The 21,454-nt window shown below is 50.1% G+C and overlaps 1 protein-coding gene across 3 annotated transcripts in view; it reads right to left on the bottom strand.

The window, feature by feature from the left end:
- The window catches only part of DAAM1 (dishevelled associated activator of morphogenesis 1), a 94,860-nt gene that overhangs the window by 35,743 nt on the left and 37,663 nt on the right, over positions 1-21,454 (bottom strand). For 2 of the 3 annotated variants that reach the window (XM_027905538.1, XM_027905539.1), the window contains exons 1-2: positions 19,280-19,462; positions 6,088-6,177 (exon numbers count right to left, since the gene is read on the bottom strand). In XM_027905538.1, the coding sequence (XP_027761339.1) occupies positions 6,088-6,177; positions 19,280-19,462 (273 nt within the window). Of the gene's footprint in view, positions 1-6,087; positions 6,178-19,279; positions 19,505-21,454 lie in introns of those variants that run through there. The other variant, XM_027905537.1, reaches the window with a different exon arrangement.

Here is a 21,454-nt window from a genome sequence, read left to right as displayed (position 1 = left end):
TTCTGGTGACATCTTTGAGATGCCCAGTCTGCAGGTGGCGTCTCTGTCTGATCCAGCAGCCTCCTTCCCACACTCACAGCTCACGGTGGTGGGGATGGATCTGGAGCTGCTTTAGGATAGCTGAGCCTCAGATGGTGGATGGCTGATTTCCCCACCCAGCTGATGTCCAACACACCAGGTTAGACCCTACAAGCTGAAACCAGGCAGAAGGAAAGGGCAGGCTCAAAGCAGCCAGCTCCAAGCAAACCCCAGAGAGCCCTTCAGGGACTTTTCTCCCAGGTGGCTTTTCTCCCAGGTATCAAAGGATATCAAGGACAAGAGGAAACGGCCTCAAGTTGTGCCAGGAGAGGCTTATAGTAGGAAAATTTTCTTCACTGACAATGTGGTCAGGCATTGGAATAGGCTATTCAGGGAAGTGGTGGAATCACCATCCCTGAAGTGTTCAAAAAACGTGTGGATGCGGCACCTGAAGCCATGGTTTAGTGGTGGACCTGGTGGTGCTGGGTTAAGGTTTGACTCAATGACCTTAGAGGTCTTTCCAAGCTTTATGATTCTGTGATTTTATGACTTTGATGCTTCACCTCCCTCTTGGCACCACCTGCAAGGCTGACCTGTCCCAGGAGAACTTCACTCCAGGAAAGTCACAGCAAGGGGTTAAAAAAAATTCCTCTTCAGCCGACACCTGCTGCAAAGCCAGAAACAACACCCTTCATTTTTCCACGCTGTCCTGACATAATTTTTATTTTCCACTGTTCCCCACCCCTCCTTGCTGCTATGTAAGGGCAGAGCAAGGGAAAGCTGGCAGCAGCTGGCAGCCCACCACATTCTGGCAACCCCTCCCTCCCTGCCAGCTGTGGATGATCCACCTGGATGCTGTTTACAATGTCAAAAAGAAAGCAGGCAGTGGCATGGATGGGTTTTAATGACAGTGGGTCTGCAGCGTGCACAAGACATTTAAATCCAACCCAGCTCCACCAAACACAGCCAAGCCTTGGCCAGGCATGTGATGGTGGAGGTTTGGGCCCACAACAGCCCTCTGGGGCTCCCTCATCCCTCCAGCTGCTCAGCTCACCCACCTAAATGGTTCAACTGAAGCTGCTTCCCTGTGGACCCAAGCTGCAAAGGGCTGGAACTTCATCAGGCTCTCCCCAAGTTGGGATGTCAGGGTCTGAACCAGCCCAGCCCAGCCCACTCCAGTTTTCCATATGCTAACATTTCCTATACCCTCTCTTCTACAAATACACACATGCCCTCGTACGCTTTTCCCAGGGTTTAGAAATTATGCTCCCCACAAGCAAATACGGCATGACCAGATGCCTTTCGCAGTCAGCTGGTTCATTGTTTGAAAAGCTTTGCCTTAAAATCCGAAAAGATTGCTAACAGATGCGTTTTTTGGCCGGAGAGGGAGGAAAACCTTGCCTAAACAAAAGTGTGTTGTGATTGGAACTAAAAAGGGAATTACCTTGAAAGACAAAAACTATAAACATTTCCCAGTGAACACCCCCAGCCATGCAAACAGCCAGTTTCCCTCGGTCAGCCCGAGAAAGTGACACCAGAGATGGTATTTCAACCTGCTGCTGCAAGAACAGCAGGTATATCTGGATGCTTGGAGGCCATGAAATCCTTCTCATCCATCCCTGGTGACCCAGGAGCGTGGCAAAATGCCAGGCTGTTTTATTCTTCCCCCCCCCACCCCCCGCATGCCACCTTAGTCAGCTTTTGCTCTTAGTTCTGCTACTGCAGCAAAAATATATAGAACTGATGTTTTTTAAATGATGGAAATAGGAACACAAGGCCCACGAACGAGCTGTGGGACTGAGCAGGACAAGTGGAAGAGTGAGCTGGAAAGAGAAGCTCTCTGGAGGGAGTGGGTAGAAGGCGCAGTTGGAGGGGAAAGAGACTGTCTGGCTGGGAAACAGAGGATTATCGGAGAGCCATCATTCATTTCCCTATTTATCACACTTTTCCCCATCCTCCCCTGAAAAGGCACCACTGCTGCCTTTTCCTGGTTTTATAACTGATGTCTGAGGAAATTTTAGAAGCAGGTTCTGCTTGCAGGGGACAGCTTAACACTGCTGAGAGTGAAGCACCCGGTGTTAGTGATGCCAACGGGTTTTCAACACAAGCTGAAAGAGCAGAGCATCACTTGGCGTCCCTGCAGGTCATTTTTCCTCTAGCCTGGCTTTAGAGATGCTCGGCTGGATCCAAAGGGAGAGGGGGGCAGTGCCAGACTCTGTATTCGCATGAGCTGGTTTTCACTACTGATACCTTCCACCTGGTTATTTATGCTGAGCTTCTGCCTGAACACCCCGTATCCACCCATATTTCCAGGCCCATAAAAACCATCCATCAGGCTGCTATAACAGCTTGACATGATACACACGGGCCGGCAGGAGCCAAACCTCCTGCAGTTAAGAGGTGCTGCAGACTAAGCACAGAGGGTTAATCATTAACTCCCTTTGGAGCGTGGCCTCTGGAAAAAGGCCATCCCGAGTAACCCTCTTCCACCCAGGCAAACCCACAGCCAAAGAAACAGTAAATCTGGAAGCCCTCCTGCTTCCTCCCTGCGCTTCCGAGCAATATCCTCTCCTGGAGAGCGGGGCCAGCGGGGAGCGAAATATTTTGGGATGAGGCATGAAACGAGTCATCGTCCAGAAATACCACTTCTAAAAGCAGATTTCATCCCGCTGTTAGTGCATCTCCGCCTTTGCACTTCCCCGCTTTATTCCAGGCGTAGAGGGGGCTGACGACTTCAAAGAAGGTCTCTCCAATAATCTTTAAATCTCCCTCCTGACCCGAGCACTGCACGGCTGCTGGATTTAGTGCAGGCTTCAGTTCCTGCTCGGGTTGCTGCCGACAGGCTCCCCAGCCCTCATCACGAGATGCTTTTCATCTCTAAGCCCCTCCAAGCATCACAGGGGGGATGCAGGTGGCACGAGGAGTTCATCCAGAGCAACCCCCCGGCTCTGAGCAGGGTCAGGGCTGGGATCAGACCCAGTGTCTCCATGGATGGAGAATCAGGGAGGACAAAGCCTCCACCCTGCCAAGCCAGTACTGTGGGCTGGGATAAAAACAGCTGCTAGCAGGGCAGAGAAACCAGGATACAGGGCAGCAGGCCAGGGGGGAATATTCCAGGGAAAGAAATACGCCTGGGGAATAGCTAGTTTTCCCTTATTTCCTCTCGACAGACACTGCCAAGGCCAGGTGCTGTCAGGTCCCTTTCCAGAACAAGCCAGCAAAACAAAATGTCTCATTTTCGGTCACCTTTTATGAAATCTGCCTATCATGGGAATGTATAAAACATGCAACATCTGGGATGCACTCTGGAGAGCTGAGTGTGGTGGATGACACTGACAGCAAAGCAGAAGCAGCAGCCAAAATTGGCAGCAGAGGAAAGAGCAAAAACTGCTCAGGGGACAATTTTGGAGTGTCGGTAAGTCAGGCAGCTGCCTGTGACTGATGACCACCTCTGCCAGCCCGCTGGGTCCTACCAGGTGAAACTGGGTGTTACCAGCATCTCAAGCAACAACTTGTTGCTAAACACAGGCAGACCAAAGGGCTTGGGAGCATCCTGGACATCCCAAATCACCACCCCTCAGACTGCAGCCAAGCCAGGGATATAGGACCACTGGCCTGTCCCCAGCTCCGCTCCCCTGGCCAAAATGCAGACACTGCACTCTGCTAGAGAAGCCCAGCCCTCTCCTCAATGCCAGGCTACTATATAGGTGATTTGTCCTCACAGAAACACAAGAACAAGAGCAATATTTACCATAAGATACCAGGATAGCCACTGGTGTTCCTACTGCTCACCAGTTCTCATCACACAGGGGCAGGACTGCCTAGAGCCTGCCGTGCACAGAGACGTTCTTCAGACCACGTAATTCCTGGTTTCCTCCACTGCTGGAGCCTTCATTGATATGGTCTCGCTCATTTTTAATTAAAAAGCAGGAGAAACAAATTTGTCTCCACCAGCACATCTCCATCAAAGCAAGCAGTGGCACATATGCTCTGGAGATCATGGATCACTAATAGGGAAGGAGCAGTGGAGAGCAGCCAGAGGAATGGGGACCAGAGCAGAACTGCAGCCAGAATCCAGCCTCAGATGGGTGCCCGCTCTGAGGACCTCTGAGGATGCCACAGGGCGCCTCTGTGGCTCCTTCCTTCAACCCCTCCCCACGAGCAGGGAGTTTCACAGCTCAGCTTTCAAAGAAACGCGAGTGCAAGGAGGTTCTGAAACGGGAAAGAGCCACCATCAGCTCCATCTAAACCCTTCCTCAGGAGATTAGATAGAAGGTAATCTCCACTCACAATAATAATTACAGGGCTTTGCCTGATTCCAGTCTGTGTTGTCTCCCATTATCCAGACACACCGGAGCACAGCTCTGCTTATCCGCCAGGCAGTGACGAGCGAGCATCCCCTGCCCATTTTCTTGTTGATCCAGACCAGTGCCTGTAATTTGTTAACATCCCTTCTCCCCTCCGATTTAAATCTCGGGCATGGCAGGCCTCTGTCTAACAATAATACAGGGATTTCAGGGGTATTTATGAGAGGCTTAAAACTTAATCCTACATGAGCAAGGTAAGCCTGCTCTTGGCCTAAAACGCGGCTGGAAAATCTGGTGCCATTGCTACAGCGGGGGAAAAGAGACATTAATGGCAGCAAACGCCCTTCGAGTGAACCAGCACTGCCCAGCCACCTCCTGCAGCCAAGTCAGGGGCACAGCATCAAATCTGGGAACTGAGTCACAGAATCCTAGAATGGTTTGGGTTGGAAGGGACCTTAAAGATCAATTGGTTCCAACCCCCTGCCATGGGGACACCTTCCACTAGACCAGGTTACTTCAAGCCTCGTCCAACCTGGCCTGGAACACCCCCAGGGATGGGGCAGCCACAGCTTCTCTGGGCAACCTGTGCCAGGGCCTCACCACCCTCACAGGCAAGAATTTCTTCACCTTATCTACTCTAAACAAACTTCCAGTTTAAAACTGTTACCCCTTGTCCTATCCTACTGCCCTACTATGAAGTCTGTCCCCATATTTTTTTATAATCCCCCTTTAGGCACTGGAAGGGACTCTAAGGTCTCCCCAGAGCCTTTTCTTCTCCAGGCTGAACAACCCCAACTCTCTCAGCCTGTCCTCATAGGAGAGGTACTCCAGCCCTTGGATCATCTTCATGGCCTCCTCCTGGACCTGCTCCAATTGGTCCATGACAGTTTTTGACACATTTCTCCCCACAGTGTCATGTCCTGCAAGATCTCTGCTTTGGCCAAAGCTGGAAGGCAATGCAGGTCCCAACAAAGATATCTGGAAGTAATTCCTGTGCCAGCATACAGGGGCAAAAATGTTCAGTTTACCAAGGAAAAACAGAGTGATTGTGGCCATCTTGCAGGTGGGCAGCCTGTGGTTCCAAGAGCTCAGCAGACAGATCCATGACTAGCATCAACCCTTGTCTCTTGAATCAGCATAGTCTCAGTTGCACTTAGGAGCCCTGCTTTGCCCCAGGGGTGATATGGCTGTGCCCTAAAAGCAGTTCTCCTGCCACCAGCACGAATCCCTCACAGGCTGTGCTGCACAGCCTCCCCAACTGCATTTTCCACTTGTGCAGTCCTCTGGAAAGAGCCAGTGAGGGGACAAAAAATGACACCCAAGCCTGTTTCATGGCAGCAAACAGGAAGGCCAGGGGAGGGGGAGGCTTTTGGGCAGGCTGTGATTGGGCTCCCAGACATCAGCAGAGAAGAGCAAGGCCATGACCAATGGTGGCTGGAGCAGCCTCTTGCCCCTGCAGTGCCAACCTGAGCACCCACAGAGCTCCATGTGGCTCTGCTTGTGCTGGCAGGGATGAGCACGGGGTGGGGGACACCAGTGCAGTGTGTGTTGACACCTCCTCCAGCCTGGGTGGGCTGGGGAGGAAAGGCTCTGCATTCTGGAGGCCAGAGACCTTCCTTTCCCAGAGTCACCCTGAGGAACAGATACACTTCTGTGACACCCCAAATACCACTTGGCATCCCAAGAGAGGTGTGTCCCTCCCCACATATCCTCCCCACCCTGCATGAGAGGCAGGAGGCTCAGCACCCAACAAGTCTCTTACTTTTTTCTTGCTGCAGTAGATCTGCCACTTCTTCTCCGCCGGCAGCGCAAACATGGCCTCTCTGTGCTTGTCTGTGAGATCAAGTTCATCCTGGAAAGGGGGGAAAAAAACCCACAAAACACGCAACATGAGCACACAAAGGGGTCATGGCACAGATACAACCCCCCAGACAAGCAATGTAAATCAATTTGGGTCCACACCATAGTGCAACAGTGATCCCACAGGATCGCCCCGTGACTCCCGATTTGTCAGGGAGATGATGCTGATTCCCATCCTGCTGTTGCCGACCTTCCCCTGACTAAGGGCTGGTGGGAGGATGGGGCTGCAAATTCCCTTCCCTTGTTCCTCCCAGGCAGCACCTTTGTTGCTTTTAAAGGCTGCAAGTGTTTTGGAAAGGACATCCATAAAGCCATCACAGCTGCCCCACAAGACTGCCTCCCACAGAGGACTGAGATTCCAGGTGACTGACCCCATCTAAGATGCGTATAGCAAAGAAAAACTCAAACAAGACCTTTCTGTTTTAACATCACTGCTTCACTGAGCACCTCACCCCGAGTGGTCCAGCCCATTTCCCTCACTGACACACTCGTATCATCAAAAACAGCAGGTGTTTTGGCTTTTCCTTTGTTTTCCTATAACTAAAAATAGAAAGCTTTTTTCCTAATACCTACGGTTCATAAAGAGGTACATCCTCTCCATCAAAACTGGATCACGTACTGCCTGGCAGAGATAAAGCTGTTTACTGACTAAAGCCTTTATTGGTTTATCTAATGTTGTTTTAAAGGACACATCCATTTTCAACTTGGAGGCTCGGTTAGCAGCGTGCCCTCCGCCGGGATGCCCAAGTATTATCAAAGCCTCATCGCTTCCTGGTGCTAGATGTAGGTCAAAGCTTTTATCAGGGAACTAAATAAAACATTCAGGCAGGGCTGAGAGGCTCGTTGCTAAAGCCAACATTGATCTTTCAACCACGGATGTCTCTTAAAATCACCACCACTGATGACAAACCTCATGCTGGAGGGGTTTTGGGGCAGCAGTGAGATGCTGCAGATGCTGCTGATGCTGCAGAAGGACTGAGGAGAGCCCTGCCATGGCCTCCAGCCAACTCATCCTACCCAGACAGCGGATTTAAGTAAGGGGATCCCCATTAAAAGTTACACCCTTAATGCCAGCAACTAAAAAGAACCACATGGAGACCTGTTAAAGTTTCCATGCCTGAACAGTAATACTTATCAACTAAAACTGACAGCTCCTGTATCCCTATCAGAGTCCCATTTGGGGAAAGCTGGGCAAGATGTCTCTGGGGAGAGATGGGTCCCTGCATCAGCAAGTCCACAGGACACCAAGAAATTGAGCTGATCTAACTGGAGCTCATATTGCACCCAGTAGCCAGTGAAGGGAACCTTCAGCTACCCTGTAACCCAAACCCAGGGCCCTCCAGCACAACACCCAGTGATGGAGAGCTGCAACACCTCGGAATGGCTTATATATCCAGTGCAAGTATTGATTTCACTTCTCGATGAAATTACTCCTCTTTTCTACTTCTCCTACTTTTTCCATTGTGTATGCATGGAGAAGCTCTGCCTTTTCCTTGACTTCTTCCCCTCATACTGACTGACTCTCCAAAACCACTGTGCTGCACCGAGCTGATGCTGGTGGAGTTCTGGAAGCAGAGACTTGGAAGACACCCTTAGAACAGAAATAAACATGCTGCTGTGACACAGACTGGGGAAAAAAAAGCAAGGATTGGGAAAGCCTGAGCCCAATGTGAGATACACCTCATCCTCCTGGACCCTGGGAGGAGAACCTGTGCTAGGGACTCCTCCAAAGAGTGCCATTTTCAAACGTCTCCCATGCTGTTACAATTTGGGAGGTCAGAGATTGATATCCAACCCAGCCTAGGGCAAGTCTGAGTGACTGCAGGAAAGTGGTTCCATTGTGACCCCACTTTCTGGCCACGTGAATCTGATAATCAGGCATGAAAGCACCAGCCATACACATCTGTATGTGGGTCTTAAAGAAAATATTTAGCGAATCTTTCAAAATACCCATACTCCAAAAAGACAGCTTGAGCAAACGCAAAGATTTATTAACCAAGGGGGGGAAAAAAAAAAAAAAATCCAAACTGAGCTGAAGCCTAAGCGGGAGCAAGAAGGGACAAAGCAGAAGAACGTATTAGGTACTGGTACATGACAACGTGCAAACACATCCAAAAAAGGTGCAGAAACGCTTCTGAGTCTCACACAGTACATTTCATTGTGCCCCAGCTCTAACATGTTCAGTCATCACAGCCCCGCATCACTCAGCAACACCTACCTAATGATATCTTGCAGGATGCTTGGGAGAGGTGTTTAAACAAATACTATGGGGCACTCAGCGAATAAAAAAAATCCTCGTAATCAAGCAGTGACTTAACGACTGTTATCCCGAGCCGTAACAGTGACTCAGCCGTGAAGAGTCAGGTCTTCGCTGTTTTTACGTGCATGGGGATTCCTGCAGACACCTCCAGCCCTTTGCTTATGCTCACTGATGTGTATCTCAGTGCTCCTTGGCCCCAAGCAGGCTGCTCAGAAACTGCCCTTCAAATTTCAAAAGATCAAGAGGGGACAGGAGCATCAGCAGTTTTCCGGGGGCTCACGACCCACCGTACAAATGCAGCCTTTAACAATTGCACGGCGGAGCTGTTGCACAGCAGAGAAGCTGTGCAGAACCTCAAAGCCGTATCTGCCTTCAATCAATAATCACAAGCTCGATAATTAGGTGATTCTAACTGGCAATTCATTTTATGGGCTATTAGCAATCCATGGACTCCTGCTACAGTGTGCGATGTTGGCTGCTGAAGAGTGAGACAATAAACAGTGGGTCAGTGTCCATCACCCTCACAGCCTTCACTTCAGCCTCCCCTTTCACAGCTCTACCCCCTTCCACCTGGCTGCCTCCCATGTCAGTTCTGCCAACTTCACTATTTTAAGTATTTTTTTGGAATCGGGTCAAAGGCACGTAAAATAACAGCCTCATTTTGCTACCAAAAGGAAGTCTCTGCCCAGAGTGTTTTTACTGGAAGGAGATACACTACCCTTAAATATTCATCCCATACAGTTAAACTATTCACCTTTTACATCAGGAAACATGTTTCCACATTAAATCTTCATTTGAATATGGTTTTCAAAAAATCTCACGGGAGCTTTGAGTCTCTGCGTGTACTTGCTATTTCTAGGAGGCACAAGAGTTCTGTACAGTTTGCTTTGCTGATGGCCCTCTGTTCCAGCCAAGCAAACCTCCCCCTCTCTCTGGGTACAGAACAAGCTCCACTGAAGGTGATCCCACACTGTCCCTCTTAAAGCTACCTTAGAAATGCATGGTTTAGCTCAGCATGCTGTGAGCACAATCCCACGGGCCAAACAAGTTCTTATCAAGTGGTCTATACTTTTCCCTTGGAGGACACACAGCGGCACTCAGGGGCAGATATTCCAAGGGGCTGTACCTCCCTGAGACGGCAACTGGGAGCCTGGGGTCTTCAGAGGTCCTCTGGTGCAAGTACTTGATGAAGCAAGGCCACCAGAGCCACTGCCCAGGACAATGTACAGATGGCTTAGGAGTATCTCCAAGGAGGGAGACTCCACAACCTCTCTGGTTTGCAGCCACTGTAGCCTCCCACCACCTCCTGGCAATGCCAGATCAAGCCAAAAACTGAGACACGGTCACTGGAAGAAGTGTTTGGCCCCCCCAGCAGAAAGAGCATCAAGTTTAGCCTCAGACTCACAGCATACTCCTCAGTGCAAGCTTCTGTCCCTGCCACTTCACTCATACCAGGTGGATGTTTTAATGTGCATCTCCCATGGGCTCACTTTAATGAGGGCAACAGCAGGAAGCCAGCAGGATTCTGCAAATCTCTTGACTTCAGAAATGGCCCCCCCAGGACTTCGGAAACAACCTCCAGGATGGGCTCTTGGAGCTGGATGAGCCTGAGTGCTGCCCAGCCATGTCCACAACACCCCAGAATGACTATTGGGGGGCTTTCCCCTACATCCCACAGGTCCTTCAGGCTGCCAAACATTCTGCAAGAAGCAGCTGCAGAGCAGAGATTAAACACAGGACAACTCCCTCTACATGGGTCTGCAACCCCAAAATATCCTTGTAGGAAAAAAAGATGAAAAACCTTTAAACCTAATGAACCTTTCTGGCTGATAAACTGTGTAACTGAAAACACGGAGGACACGGGGGTCATCCATTACCATAACTGAAATAATGATTAATTAAAATTTGCTGGCTTGTTCTGGCTTTATATATACATACATATAAATGTGTATGGAATCATAGAAAGGCTTGTTTTGAAAGGGATCTTAAAGATCAGGCAGTTTCAACCCACCCACACTAGACCAGGTTGCTCTGAGCCCATCCAACCTGGCTGTGAACACTCCCAGGAATGGGGCATCCACAACTTCTCTCTCTCTGGGTTTACATATACATACATGTGTGCATATACACACACACACGGACAGAAAGACATCACTGGATCAACAAATGACCAACATAACAAACAGCAAGTGAATTTACTCCTGATGGATGCATGCACAGGGTTTAGAAACTTAGCTCTAAGACTACAGCACACAAAGGCAAGATGTCCTGCATCCTCAGTTAAAGCCTGAGAGCTCTGAGATTGTTCTAAAAAGGAAAAAAATGGAAAGGGAAAAAAAAAAAAGTGGAAAGTTTTTGGCAACATTTGGCATTAACTGGTCTAGCATGGGAATTAAAAAGTTAATAAATAATGGCCTGTTGAAGCCTGCATGGGCTTCCTTTCTCAGGGGTCATATCACTTTTTCACTCTCTTCCAGGCATTCTTCTCCAAGTTCATCAGTTTGAGTTATCCCAGAACGCTGTGGTGTCAAGGGAAATGGCAATCAGCATTTTCTCCCCCGTTCCACATCTAATCTTCTTCCGCCGCGGGACGGCACTGCCCGCTCGGCCGGTGGAGTGGCTACCTTCCTGCCCCTGCCAGCCCTGCTACTGGAACAAAGCAGACCTCAGAACCCACCTAAGTTAGCCCCTTATTTTATTTCTAAGCTGCTTTCTTGAAAAGTAAGACATATTAATCAGTGCAAACAAGCATCTGCCTTTACATGCATCCTGTGCTCCTCTAGCTGCAGCTTTATTAGGCAATTTAGAATTCTCAGTGTATGCAGATTTATATCAGGTTTTTTTTAAAAGTGTTTTATTTTTAGTATTAGTAATAAAAACGCCTCCTCCCTAGCACTAGAGCTTAGAATCAACCCCTCAGACAAACCAACCCCTGCTAATATTATCACTGTGTATTTTTAATTCACCCACGAGAACCTGCAGCTGCAATTACAGAACATGAACAAAAATCAACTATTCATATTTCTTAATGAATAAGCAGAACAGATAGAAGATTATTATTCATTTTGCCTTTATCATGTAATGAATTTCCTGAATAGAGGAAATTGCTTACAGCAAGGGAATGAGTAGCAGCAACAAGGAATAACGTGGAAGCACTTCAAAGTGCCTATGCCTAGTCAACCTCTTCCCACATTCAATTTTTAGTCCCAGATTGGAGAAGACCCTAATCCACCCTACTCAGCTACTGACCTGAAAGCATTGGACAGACATAAATAAAAAATGTATTCCTTCCTTCTTCTGCAGAAAGATTATGTCCATCAATAGCTGATTCAGCTCTCCAATAAACTCCAGCTGCAGCTGGTTCATGCTCCCATCAGTTCAAACACCCACCTGAGGCAGACAGCATGTAATGCTTTAATATTATTTAATTCAATTCATTATTTTAACAGACTAAAGGTTTTAAAGGTGCCTATATTTTAGTACTAGTATATTTTAAGAGAAGTATCTGCTTAGGTTTCTCATTCTTTTTTGTTGTGAGATATATCTATAACCTCACATCTACTTTTTTTTTCCACTTTATTTATTGAGCTTGGCCTCCTGTGACCTTTTCACCGACCTCATCTGGAAAACCTTTCTCCCATTTTGATTAACCCAGGATACTTTTCCAGCCTGACTTATTGATCTACACAGTTTTACCCTGCAGAGCATTCCCAGATCTAGAAGCCCTGCAGGTGCATCACCAGCGCACTTTTTCCACACAATTGTACATGAACCCTGAAAACAACGACAAAAAAAAAGTGTATTAGCCCATTATTTACTACTGTGACAGCTAAAATTGATTCAATCTAATCAACCAGAGCTGGGGATGACTGTCCTTTGGTGGATGCACCTCCTATCAATAAAGCACAGAGCTGGCAAACAGTATTTCAGATGTGAGTTTCTCACCTATTTAGAGAACCAAGGCAGCAGCTCCCTTTTCAGTCAGATTTTAGATACTGCCTCTGCTGCTGGCACCCCTGAGAGCTACTGAAGATGGCAGTGAAGTCAACAGGTCAAGTGTGGCTTCGGATGCGCCCTGCCTGACAGGGATGTCTCATGTAAGGAAGCTGTGTATGGCTGGTCTGGGGCTAAACCATGACAAGGTTTCCCCAGATAATGCCCTGGGAAGGGTTTCAAAAGGGTGCTGGATGGGAATTAGAGGCTGCCAAGCCCCATGCCAACTTGATCCTGAAAGTTTCCCGCGATGTACCACTGTGTGTGTGGGACCCAAAGGATGCAGCTGCAGGAAGTAGAAGCCAGCTACAACCTGATGCTGATGAGCAGTGGAAGATGGAAATGGACTCCTTGCACACACCTCGGTGGGACAAGTGATCCTTATTCCCCCACAGCCCTGCCTTTAGTCACACCTGGCATCCTAAAGACATTTTAAAGACCTTACTCAGGTGCAAATCAGAGTCACCCTGAGAGGAGCTGATTTCTGACAGAGGATGGATGAGACTTGGAGCAATCTGGTCTAGTGGAAGGTGTCCCTGCCCATGGCAGGGGCTTTGAAATGAGATGATCCTTTAAGGTCCCTTCCAACCCAAACCATTCTGTGATTTCTCTGATTTCAAGGTCTGACACCCAGTAGGATGCCTAATGCAAACTAGGCATCAGACTGGCTTAGAGATGTTGGGTGTTGTAGGGAAAGAGAAGCTGATCCCTGTAAATAACAGGATGGACTTGAACGCTGGAGCTGATGGGATTTAGGTTCACTAGAGGGGCTCAGGCAGGATCCTGCCTGCAGGGCTGTGGAAAGCCTCGGCTGCCAAAAGCTGACCTTGGTGATGTTCCCACGCTGGGGAACACCCAGACTCTGCCAGCAATAGATGCTACAGTGGTAGGAACAGCTTCCATTTGTATCTGCAAATGGATACAAGGCAGGCACAGACTATTCCCAGCAGGAACGCTTCCAGCGGAGGTTGATGATAAATCAGAACTCACGTGCTGCTCAATCCTTCTCATAATCCTCCAACACCACCACCCAACCACTGAGCAATCAGGAGGAAGACTGCTGCTGGAGCAAACTCCCCATCCAAAGGGCCTGGGACTCCATGGTGACTTGTGCCAGAAACACTTGGAGCAAGTGACAGCCAAAAAACCTTAATGCCCCAATTAAGATCACCGAGGCATTACTGAATGAGCTGCCCAGGCACCTCCCAGGGATGTGGCCTCCTCTTTTACGAAGTGCAAAGTGGAAAGCATTTAGCAGGTAGACCATATAATTTTTCCACTTCAGTTGTACTTCTCCTGGAAACAAAGGGGGTCCTTATGTGCTCTCTGCCTTCAGCTGGGGTTCACATTGTGCTATAACACGGCTCCTTTGTAAAATTACGAGTTGGGAACAACATGGTTTTCGGGCAAACCCCCACACTAGTTCGCAGCTGTAACAGATACTGCAATTACAGGAGTGTTTCAGCTGAAATACAGCGTTCCTCGGTGGATTGCTTCATTCAGTTCCAGGGAATCCATGCAGGCAGAAAACCCTTACTTTCTCACCAAGTAGGTGTGCAACTTCTCTATCAGATGCTTACCTATCAAAACATACATTTAAGAGATTATCTTTGAGGGTGTTAACTCCACGAGGTGATGAAAACCAGCGCCGCGAGCAGCGGGCTGGGACGGGAGCATGGCAGGTCCAGGCTGTTCACATCTGAAGAGCAGAACCTGGGCAGCCCAATAAAAGTGTCTGTATGGCACTGAAGAGTGAATTTAAAAGTGGGCATTACACAATCATTTGGTCTTCCTCCTTAAAAGTGATTCATAAGCCGAGGGAGCTTGTTCCTGCGAAAGAGCAGTGGGATGGGGATCAGGAACCTCACATGGAGTGCCTGGCCCTGGACAGATTCTGCAGAAAGGGGTAGTTTGCCCAGGACTCAAGGGCTACTGCAATTCTCTTTTTTTTTTTCTTCTGGGTACCAACCACATGCTTTTCTTTCCAGATAAAGGGGAAACAGCTTTGGTCACCATTAAATGGCTCTCAAAATCCTGAAGCTCTTAAGTGCTGCAAGGACCAGGCAGCAAAACACGACGGCTGACCTGCAAGCATGAAATGCAAAGCTTGGCTTTGGAGCTGATCCCTCAGCTGCTACTTAAAAGCCGTGTTGTTTTGCAAGGCCCAAAACCTCATACTTTCTCCTTATTGGATTAGAAACCGGGGAAAAAGCACATTACTGAAGTTCCTAAGCACAACTGGATATCACTAGCAATGAGCTCCCAATCTGGTGCTGTTATTGACACCTAACAGCGCTCACACCGACTGCACCACCAATTTCTCCTCACACTGGTGGGACTGTTCTCTGCTCCCTGTTCAAGCAGCGTATAAAATAGCAATCAGCCTGGCACGCTGAGAGGAAGGGATGGCATGGCTCCATGGGAGCACTTGGAGCATCCTACATAAGCACTGGTGAGCCACAGACCCACTGCCCATCATGAGGCTTTTCAAAGACAACAGAATTAATGTCTCTGAGAGGGGATGCTCTCTCCTATCTCCTCACTCACAGCATCTAAGGAGCGACGAGGATGAAATGCATTAGTTGCCCCAAGTTCAGCAAAAACAAATGCTGTGATAAATCTTATAAGCTGCCAGAGACCTTTTTATTGTTCCTCAGGCTCCCAAGTTTCCACTACTTCATAAAGCAGCACGGAGGGATACAGCAGCCTTCCACGTCGCGGGAGGGGAAGGCATAAAGCCCAGCACTTTAGAGACCATGTGTGAGCATCTCCCCTCCAACAGATCAGAGGGCAAGGGCCTGCTCCCATCCTGAGCCTGGGGGGCTGAAGACACGGCACAGCCTGGAACCACCTCTCCAGGTCTCTGAAAACTTGTCAGCTGCTGGAGCCTGGGTGGAGGGACACAGGGAAGGTTACCTGCTCTGGTTGTATGGGTTAGAAATGGGTTGCTGCACATCACAGGGAGGATACGGGCCTAGAGCTAGATGGAGGCCGCTCTAATTTCTTCTGTGTCACTAAGTCAGAGGTGAAAAGTCTGAGAAGCCCCATCAGAAGGAGTAAATGGAATTTCCTCAAAGCCTGGAGAGGACAAGCATTGAGGAGCATCTGGAGCAGCATCTCCTCTGATCCCATCCCCCTGCCTGCAAGGATTCAGACTGGGAGCAAGGCGTGCGACCAGGGAGAAGGCAGCACCTCGTGCTCCAGGGGCAAGCGGAGCCACAGCAGGCTCAGCAGCTCCTCGGAGCGCCCAAGCTATCTGAGGAGTCACCGGAGCATCTCTCCCGTACTGCTGGGATGGAGATGCCTCTGTGACCCAACCTCACTGTGAAGAGAGTGGGGGGCTCCTGTACCCTCTCCAAACCAAGCCATTCCACCCCCCTGCCCGGCCCACGTCCCGCGGGGCCGATGCACGGCACCACACACAGAGCATTTCATTACAAACCTCAGGGTGACAAGGAGTGTTAAGCAGATATAAAGGACATCAGTCATTTACCCATCTGGTGGAAAGTCTAGTTGCTGGCGGAAAATAGAGAGGATTGTTACAGCAAGATCTACCATATGGCACCATTATGTGGAGCTTTGCAAGTGCTTTCTCTGAGCGTGCAAGCAAGATTTCAGCCTTTGAAGAAATGCTGTATTGTTAGCCTCGATATGCAGGAGCCTCTTGAAAGAAGCTGTGGCAGATGGCACAGCTTTGTTCCCTTGGTTCGCAGGCAGTTCGTGCAACCCCAGATTTCCTCATCACTGAGGGGCCGAGCAGCCCCCACGGCACAGCCATCCCCCTGATGTGTCCTACAGGAGGACTGATGGCTCCTGAAACTCCTTAAATCCAGTGCATGTGCCTGGCAGGTACCACACCCCTGCACAAGGAAGCAAACACCGCCGACCCAAGCCGGCAGGACACACTGGTGTCGATGCAAGGAAAAGCTGCACAAAATCACAAAGCTTTGTCCCAGCCAAGGGGGCTGCAAATCAGTAAATCTCGCTGAAATACCCCGCTTTTGTTTGTGCCTCTCTGCCAGCACCTGCTCCTCCCTGGGTGGCTGAGCCTGGCCGGAGCCCCGGCAGGACAGCGGACAAAGAAAAGCCTTTCAGACGGGGCCGGTGCCCGCTTGAGCGACATCCCAACAATACTCCAACAAAACCCATTCAGCCCAGGCGAGGGGAAAGGAAGGGAAAGGGAAAAGGGTCCTCTGGGAGGAAGCGGTGATCGGTCACTGACCACAGCAACAACATCTGCATCTGACCCGAGCCAGGGAAAAGCCCCAAACTGCTGCATAGGGACGGCTGGGACAGAGAGCAGCATCATCCCTGCAGCCTGGGATGAACAGCAGGCATTTCTTACAGCAGGCATTTCTTACAGGCTAATTGCTACATTTTGTACCAAGGCAAAAAAAAAAAAAAAAAAACAAGAAAAGAAAATCCTCAGAAAACATCCCCTGTTTGTTTCCCTGTTGTTCCTCCTGAAAAACCCTTTCACAGCCACTGGATAACCCCCAACTATTTAACTATTCTATTTACCTATTCTAATTAAAATCCAAAGTGTCCACCTAACATAAAGCAGGCCAAAAAACAGACACTGGGAGAGCAGCCCAAGCCTTTAGCTGACCTTGGAGTCACAGCTGCTCCATGTCCCTCTGCAGCTCAGGCCCTCATCCTCTGCCGCTGGCACGGGACAATCACTGATTTCTCATGCTATGGATGTTTCCTGCCTCAGACAAACAGGCACGCTTAAAAACACACGAAGCCCGGAGAATATTTTGCAGAATGGCTCCAAAAAGAAAGAGATTTTGCCCTCAGATGTAAGCAGCAGGCTGGGATTTGCAGAGCAAGGATCCTGCTTGGTTGTTGATGTCCGTGGAAGAACTGTCCATCCAGGTGGCCAAACCCTCTGCTGCAATGTCCCCAAAGATACCCTCCATCCCTGGCCTGATAACCTCCATCCCTGTCACTCTGAGTCCCTGAAGGGAAGAAATGGGGCAGAAAAGTCACTATTAAGCTGCAAGAGAAGAGCTGGCCAAGGACCAAGCCCAACTGGCAAAGCCTCCGGATTCCCTCCAACCTCTCTGACTTCCCTCAACCCAACTGACTGAGACAACCAAGGACTTTGGAGGGAGCCTTAGTCCCACAGAGCAGGCACAAGCCATCCCATCCTGGATGGCTGAGCATGACAGGCCGGGTGGCACCGGGTTCCCGCAGGCGTAAAGATCAGCCCCAGCACCTCTGAGTGCTTTCTCTGTCTCCCTTCCAAATGTTACACAGTGGGTTTATACAGGAACAGTGGGATGCCTTCCAAACCATTTAACTGATGCTGAAATTTAACACCCGACACCAACAGGTTACTGAGAGCAAGAAGGAGCTGTTGTAAGGAGGGGGGATTTGCAACTTCACTCCCCAGAATGGGAATCTGCCCTCCTTTGCCCACAGGGCAGAGTTTGGTTTCACCCTCCTTCCCACCTGGCGCTGGCTTGGGTCAAAATCTGCCTGCCGAGTTTTTTTGGGAGCCAGGGGTTGCAGCTGCTTGTACAGGAGCACGGCGGGCACCCGTTGTCCCCCTCCCTACATGACTTCAGTCCCCAGGGAGCCAGTGTGGCTCCTGCTGCCAGCATGCCCTGGAGCAGCAGCTGCCTCCGAGAATTTTTCTCACCCTTAGCTGGGGGGGAAAAAAGTAAAAATCTCAGCAGCACAGAGCAGGGGCTGGAGAGCAGAAGGGCCTCACCAGGGCATGCCCTGGGCTGGACTGGTTCCTGCTGGGACTGCTGGGCTCCTGCCCCGCTGCACTCACAGTGGTTCCCTGGGGCACTGCCACTGAACGAAGCGTGATGAATTCATGGATGAATTCAGGGGGGATGCTTTGACAATAGGTCAAAGGCGCCACAGGCTTGGTGGAGCTCCAGCACATGAGCCTCCTGCACAGATGCCTGCTTCAGCCTGGCCGGTGACACCGAGCCAGAGTGATCCATGGGAAAGAATTTCCCCAGGAAAATCTGATTTGGCCAAGTTACCAGTGGAGAATAACACGGGACAGAGGCAGTCACTCCACCTGACCAGTGGCAGTTTGCAGGACTGCTGCAAGAAAAGTCCTCCTTCATCCCCACCGTGCTGTGTTGGTGTTCTGACCTGCCAGACATCTCATCCTGCCCATGGAGAAGGATGTCTGGGCAAAACGAGCTTTTATAATACAAACTGGAGCTCTCCTCTACCAAGAGACCTGGCTCACCACAACCATGCTGCCTGGCATCTAATGGGATGTGCTACACCATCAGGTGTGACCGACCAGTGTCACAACTCCCAGCTCCCTCTATGCATCCAAGCACTGTAGGGAGACCCCACTTCCCCGCTGAATCAACTCAAAGGAGAACACTATCCAACATATCACACCAAAATGTTTTAAATTAGAGAAAACTAAAGGGTTTTTGGCTTTTTATTTTTTTTCTTAATCCGTGTTTTTCCAAGTTTTGGAACTGAGGGGTAAAGAAACAATATCCTGACTTTACAAACCTCAATTTAGCCCACACCTGAGGATTTCTGCGAGGCTGAGTGCTCAGCAAGTAAAGTCTCTTTGCACCTACAGGGGATAACCTGCTTTACCAGCTTGGACTCCCCTCATTATAGCCCCAACCCCTGCTCTAAGAAATTAAGGCCTTCTAATGAGAAAGAGAAACCACCCCAAACTGGCAGGACTTCAGGGAGGAGCAGAGCTCGACGCTCAGCACAACACCGCTTGCAACAGCATCCCCTGACGCTCCCTTCACGCCCAAGTTTGCCTGAAAACTCCAAACCAAGGCTGGGGAGACCGCAAAGAGCGAGGAAAACTAAACCTAAGAAGTATCCTACTCACCACCAGCTCGGTGAACATGGCATCCAGCTCCTCCACCGGTGGCATGGGCAGCGAGGGCTCCATGGTCTGCAGGGCGAAGCTGCTGTCATTGCGCAGCCGGTACGTGATCTCGGGGTGGTCACTGCTGCGGAAGCAGCAGAAGATGAAGGAGATCCCCCGACCGCTCCTCTTCCTTGGGGCCATGGCCAAAGATCCTCAGCGTCCTGCCCTCCTGGGCACTAGACCCTGCAGGGGAGAGAAGAGAGGAGGCTCGAGCAGCCGCCCCGCAGCGCCGCGCTCCCGTCCCGCGGAGGGGAGGAGGAATCGAGCCACCCACGCGCTCGGCACGGAGGGGAAGAGCGGAGACGGTTCTCGTGCCAAATATTTCTGCTCAGATTTGACGTTTACAGTCCTGGCAACCTTGACAACCACGCGAATTAAAAAGATGCATTTGCTTCGCCTCGTGCCAGAGCTGGCAGCGGCGGGGGGGTCACGCCACCGCTCCCGTGGGATGAGGAGTCCTGGGCCGAACCGCTGCTGCCAATCCCAGCAAGTCTGCACCGACCTCCCCATGCCACAGCAGCCAGGCCAGACCCTGTCTCATACCCCCACCTCATACTCCCTCATTCCAGGGGTATGGCACATTTTGGAGGCTGCTGCCAGGAACAGCTGGATGTGCTTGGGGCCGCCAGGTTCCCACCATGGGTGACTCAGTCCTTGAAGACCTCACGTGGCACATGATGCCCCCAAGCCACAGACAGCAGCAGAGCTGAGAAAACATCCTGCACGCATTCCCCGGCTCTTAAACATGCCCCTAAACATCCACCAGCAACCACCGGTAGGGCAGCTCGTCTTCGTGGAAAGTTTTACTTGGCCCTAATTAGATAAACCCTGCTTGAAATTCCAGTAAATATTTACAAGACGCGACTTCAGCTGATAAAAATCACACGGTGCCGGTAGCTCAGATTTTCCTATGCGGTGCTGACGTCGGGCATCGCTCGCGCCTGTGGGTGCTTGGGTTTTGCTGATTTCTGAAAACCAGGTTGGGAGCAAAGCTCAGGGTATGAGTCACGTGTCCCGACCGACTGATAACAGCAAGGGCCAGGCAAACACTGCCCCAAAATTGGGACTCTCAAGACAACGACAGAAGAGGAGGGCCACCTACGAGGAATGAGGACGGAGGAGAAACGCTCTAACGTGACAAATCAACCAGCTCTTTTTAAAGAGCCTAAACATTTGTCTTACAAAGCTACACACCCACATATTTTATCTCTGCGAAACAAGACGCTGGGATGTTAAGAGACAGGACAAACAGCCAAGGTTAACGCAGAAGGTTGAAATATGGATGACTCAGATTTATTAACAGAGCTATGAAGAGACCTGGGGAATAAAAGGTCAGCATTTGGAGAGGAGTGTCTGATCTCCTTGGAGCTAACCATTCCCTCCAACTATGGATTTATACACCCAAATAAACAGCTGCTGTGCCCCATGGAGAGCCTGAGCTGGGGGCAGACGAGGGGTCAGACCTTGCACCACCATCCCATGGCAAACGCTGCCCTCTCAAAATAGGGACCTTGCAGAAAATTCAGGCTCTGCCCACAGTACTTTAACAGAGGATCCAACCCTTGAAATTATCTCCATGGCATGTTTTTAGCACATGGTGTAATCATCTGCTGAGCCACGAATGATGGGAAACAGCTACTGGGTCTTCACGCAGGATAATCCTAGGCTGTGCAACTGCTCTGTGCCCAGTCCAGTGGGTCCCCCTTCCCAAAGGGCCCCAAATCTCATTTCACATTTTTGCATCTCGGATGTAGAAATATGCAGCCCATAATGGAGGAATTTTCAGCTGCCATGAAAGCTCTCTCATCACGGCTCCCCGGCAGCCAACACCGCAGCAAATCCATTAGCAGCCTGCTGGCATCCCCTCGGTGTCGGGAGGGTTTTGGGACCTGCTGGGGAGTTTCTTTCCTAAAGAAGAGAGGGAAACGAAAAGCCAGAGGCACACAGACCTCTTTCACTCCAACGTGGAGGAAAACACTGAAGGTTTGGGTTCTAAAGAGCCACAGGGGGCAGGGCACAAAGGGAGATGCTGGTAGCTGCCCAGCGTTTTGTCCCTGGCACAGGAGCTCTGTCCGAACCCACACGTCCTCAGCCGCGCAAAGTTTGGTTACTTGGTGATTTCAAGTCCGTGGG

This window comes from Empidonax traillii, unplaced genomic scaffold (genome assembly GCF_003031625.1).
Source record: "Empidonax traillii isolate 1590-97213 ecotype Southwest subspecies unplaced genomic scaffold, ASM303162v1 scaffold1164:size165317, whole genome shotgun sequence".
Classification (NCBI taxonomy): domain Eukaryota; kingdom Metazoa; phylum Chordata; class Aves; order Passeriformes; family Tyrannidae; genus Empidonax; species Empidonax traillii.
This window is presented reverse-complemented; position numbering and strand designations above follow the sequence as displayed.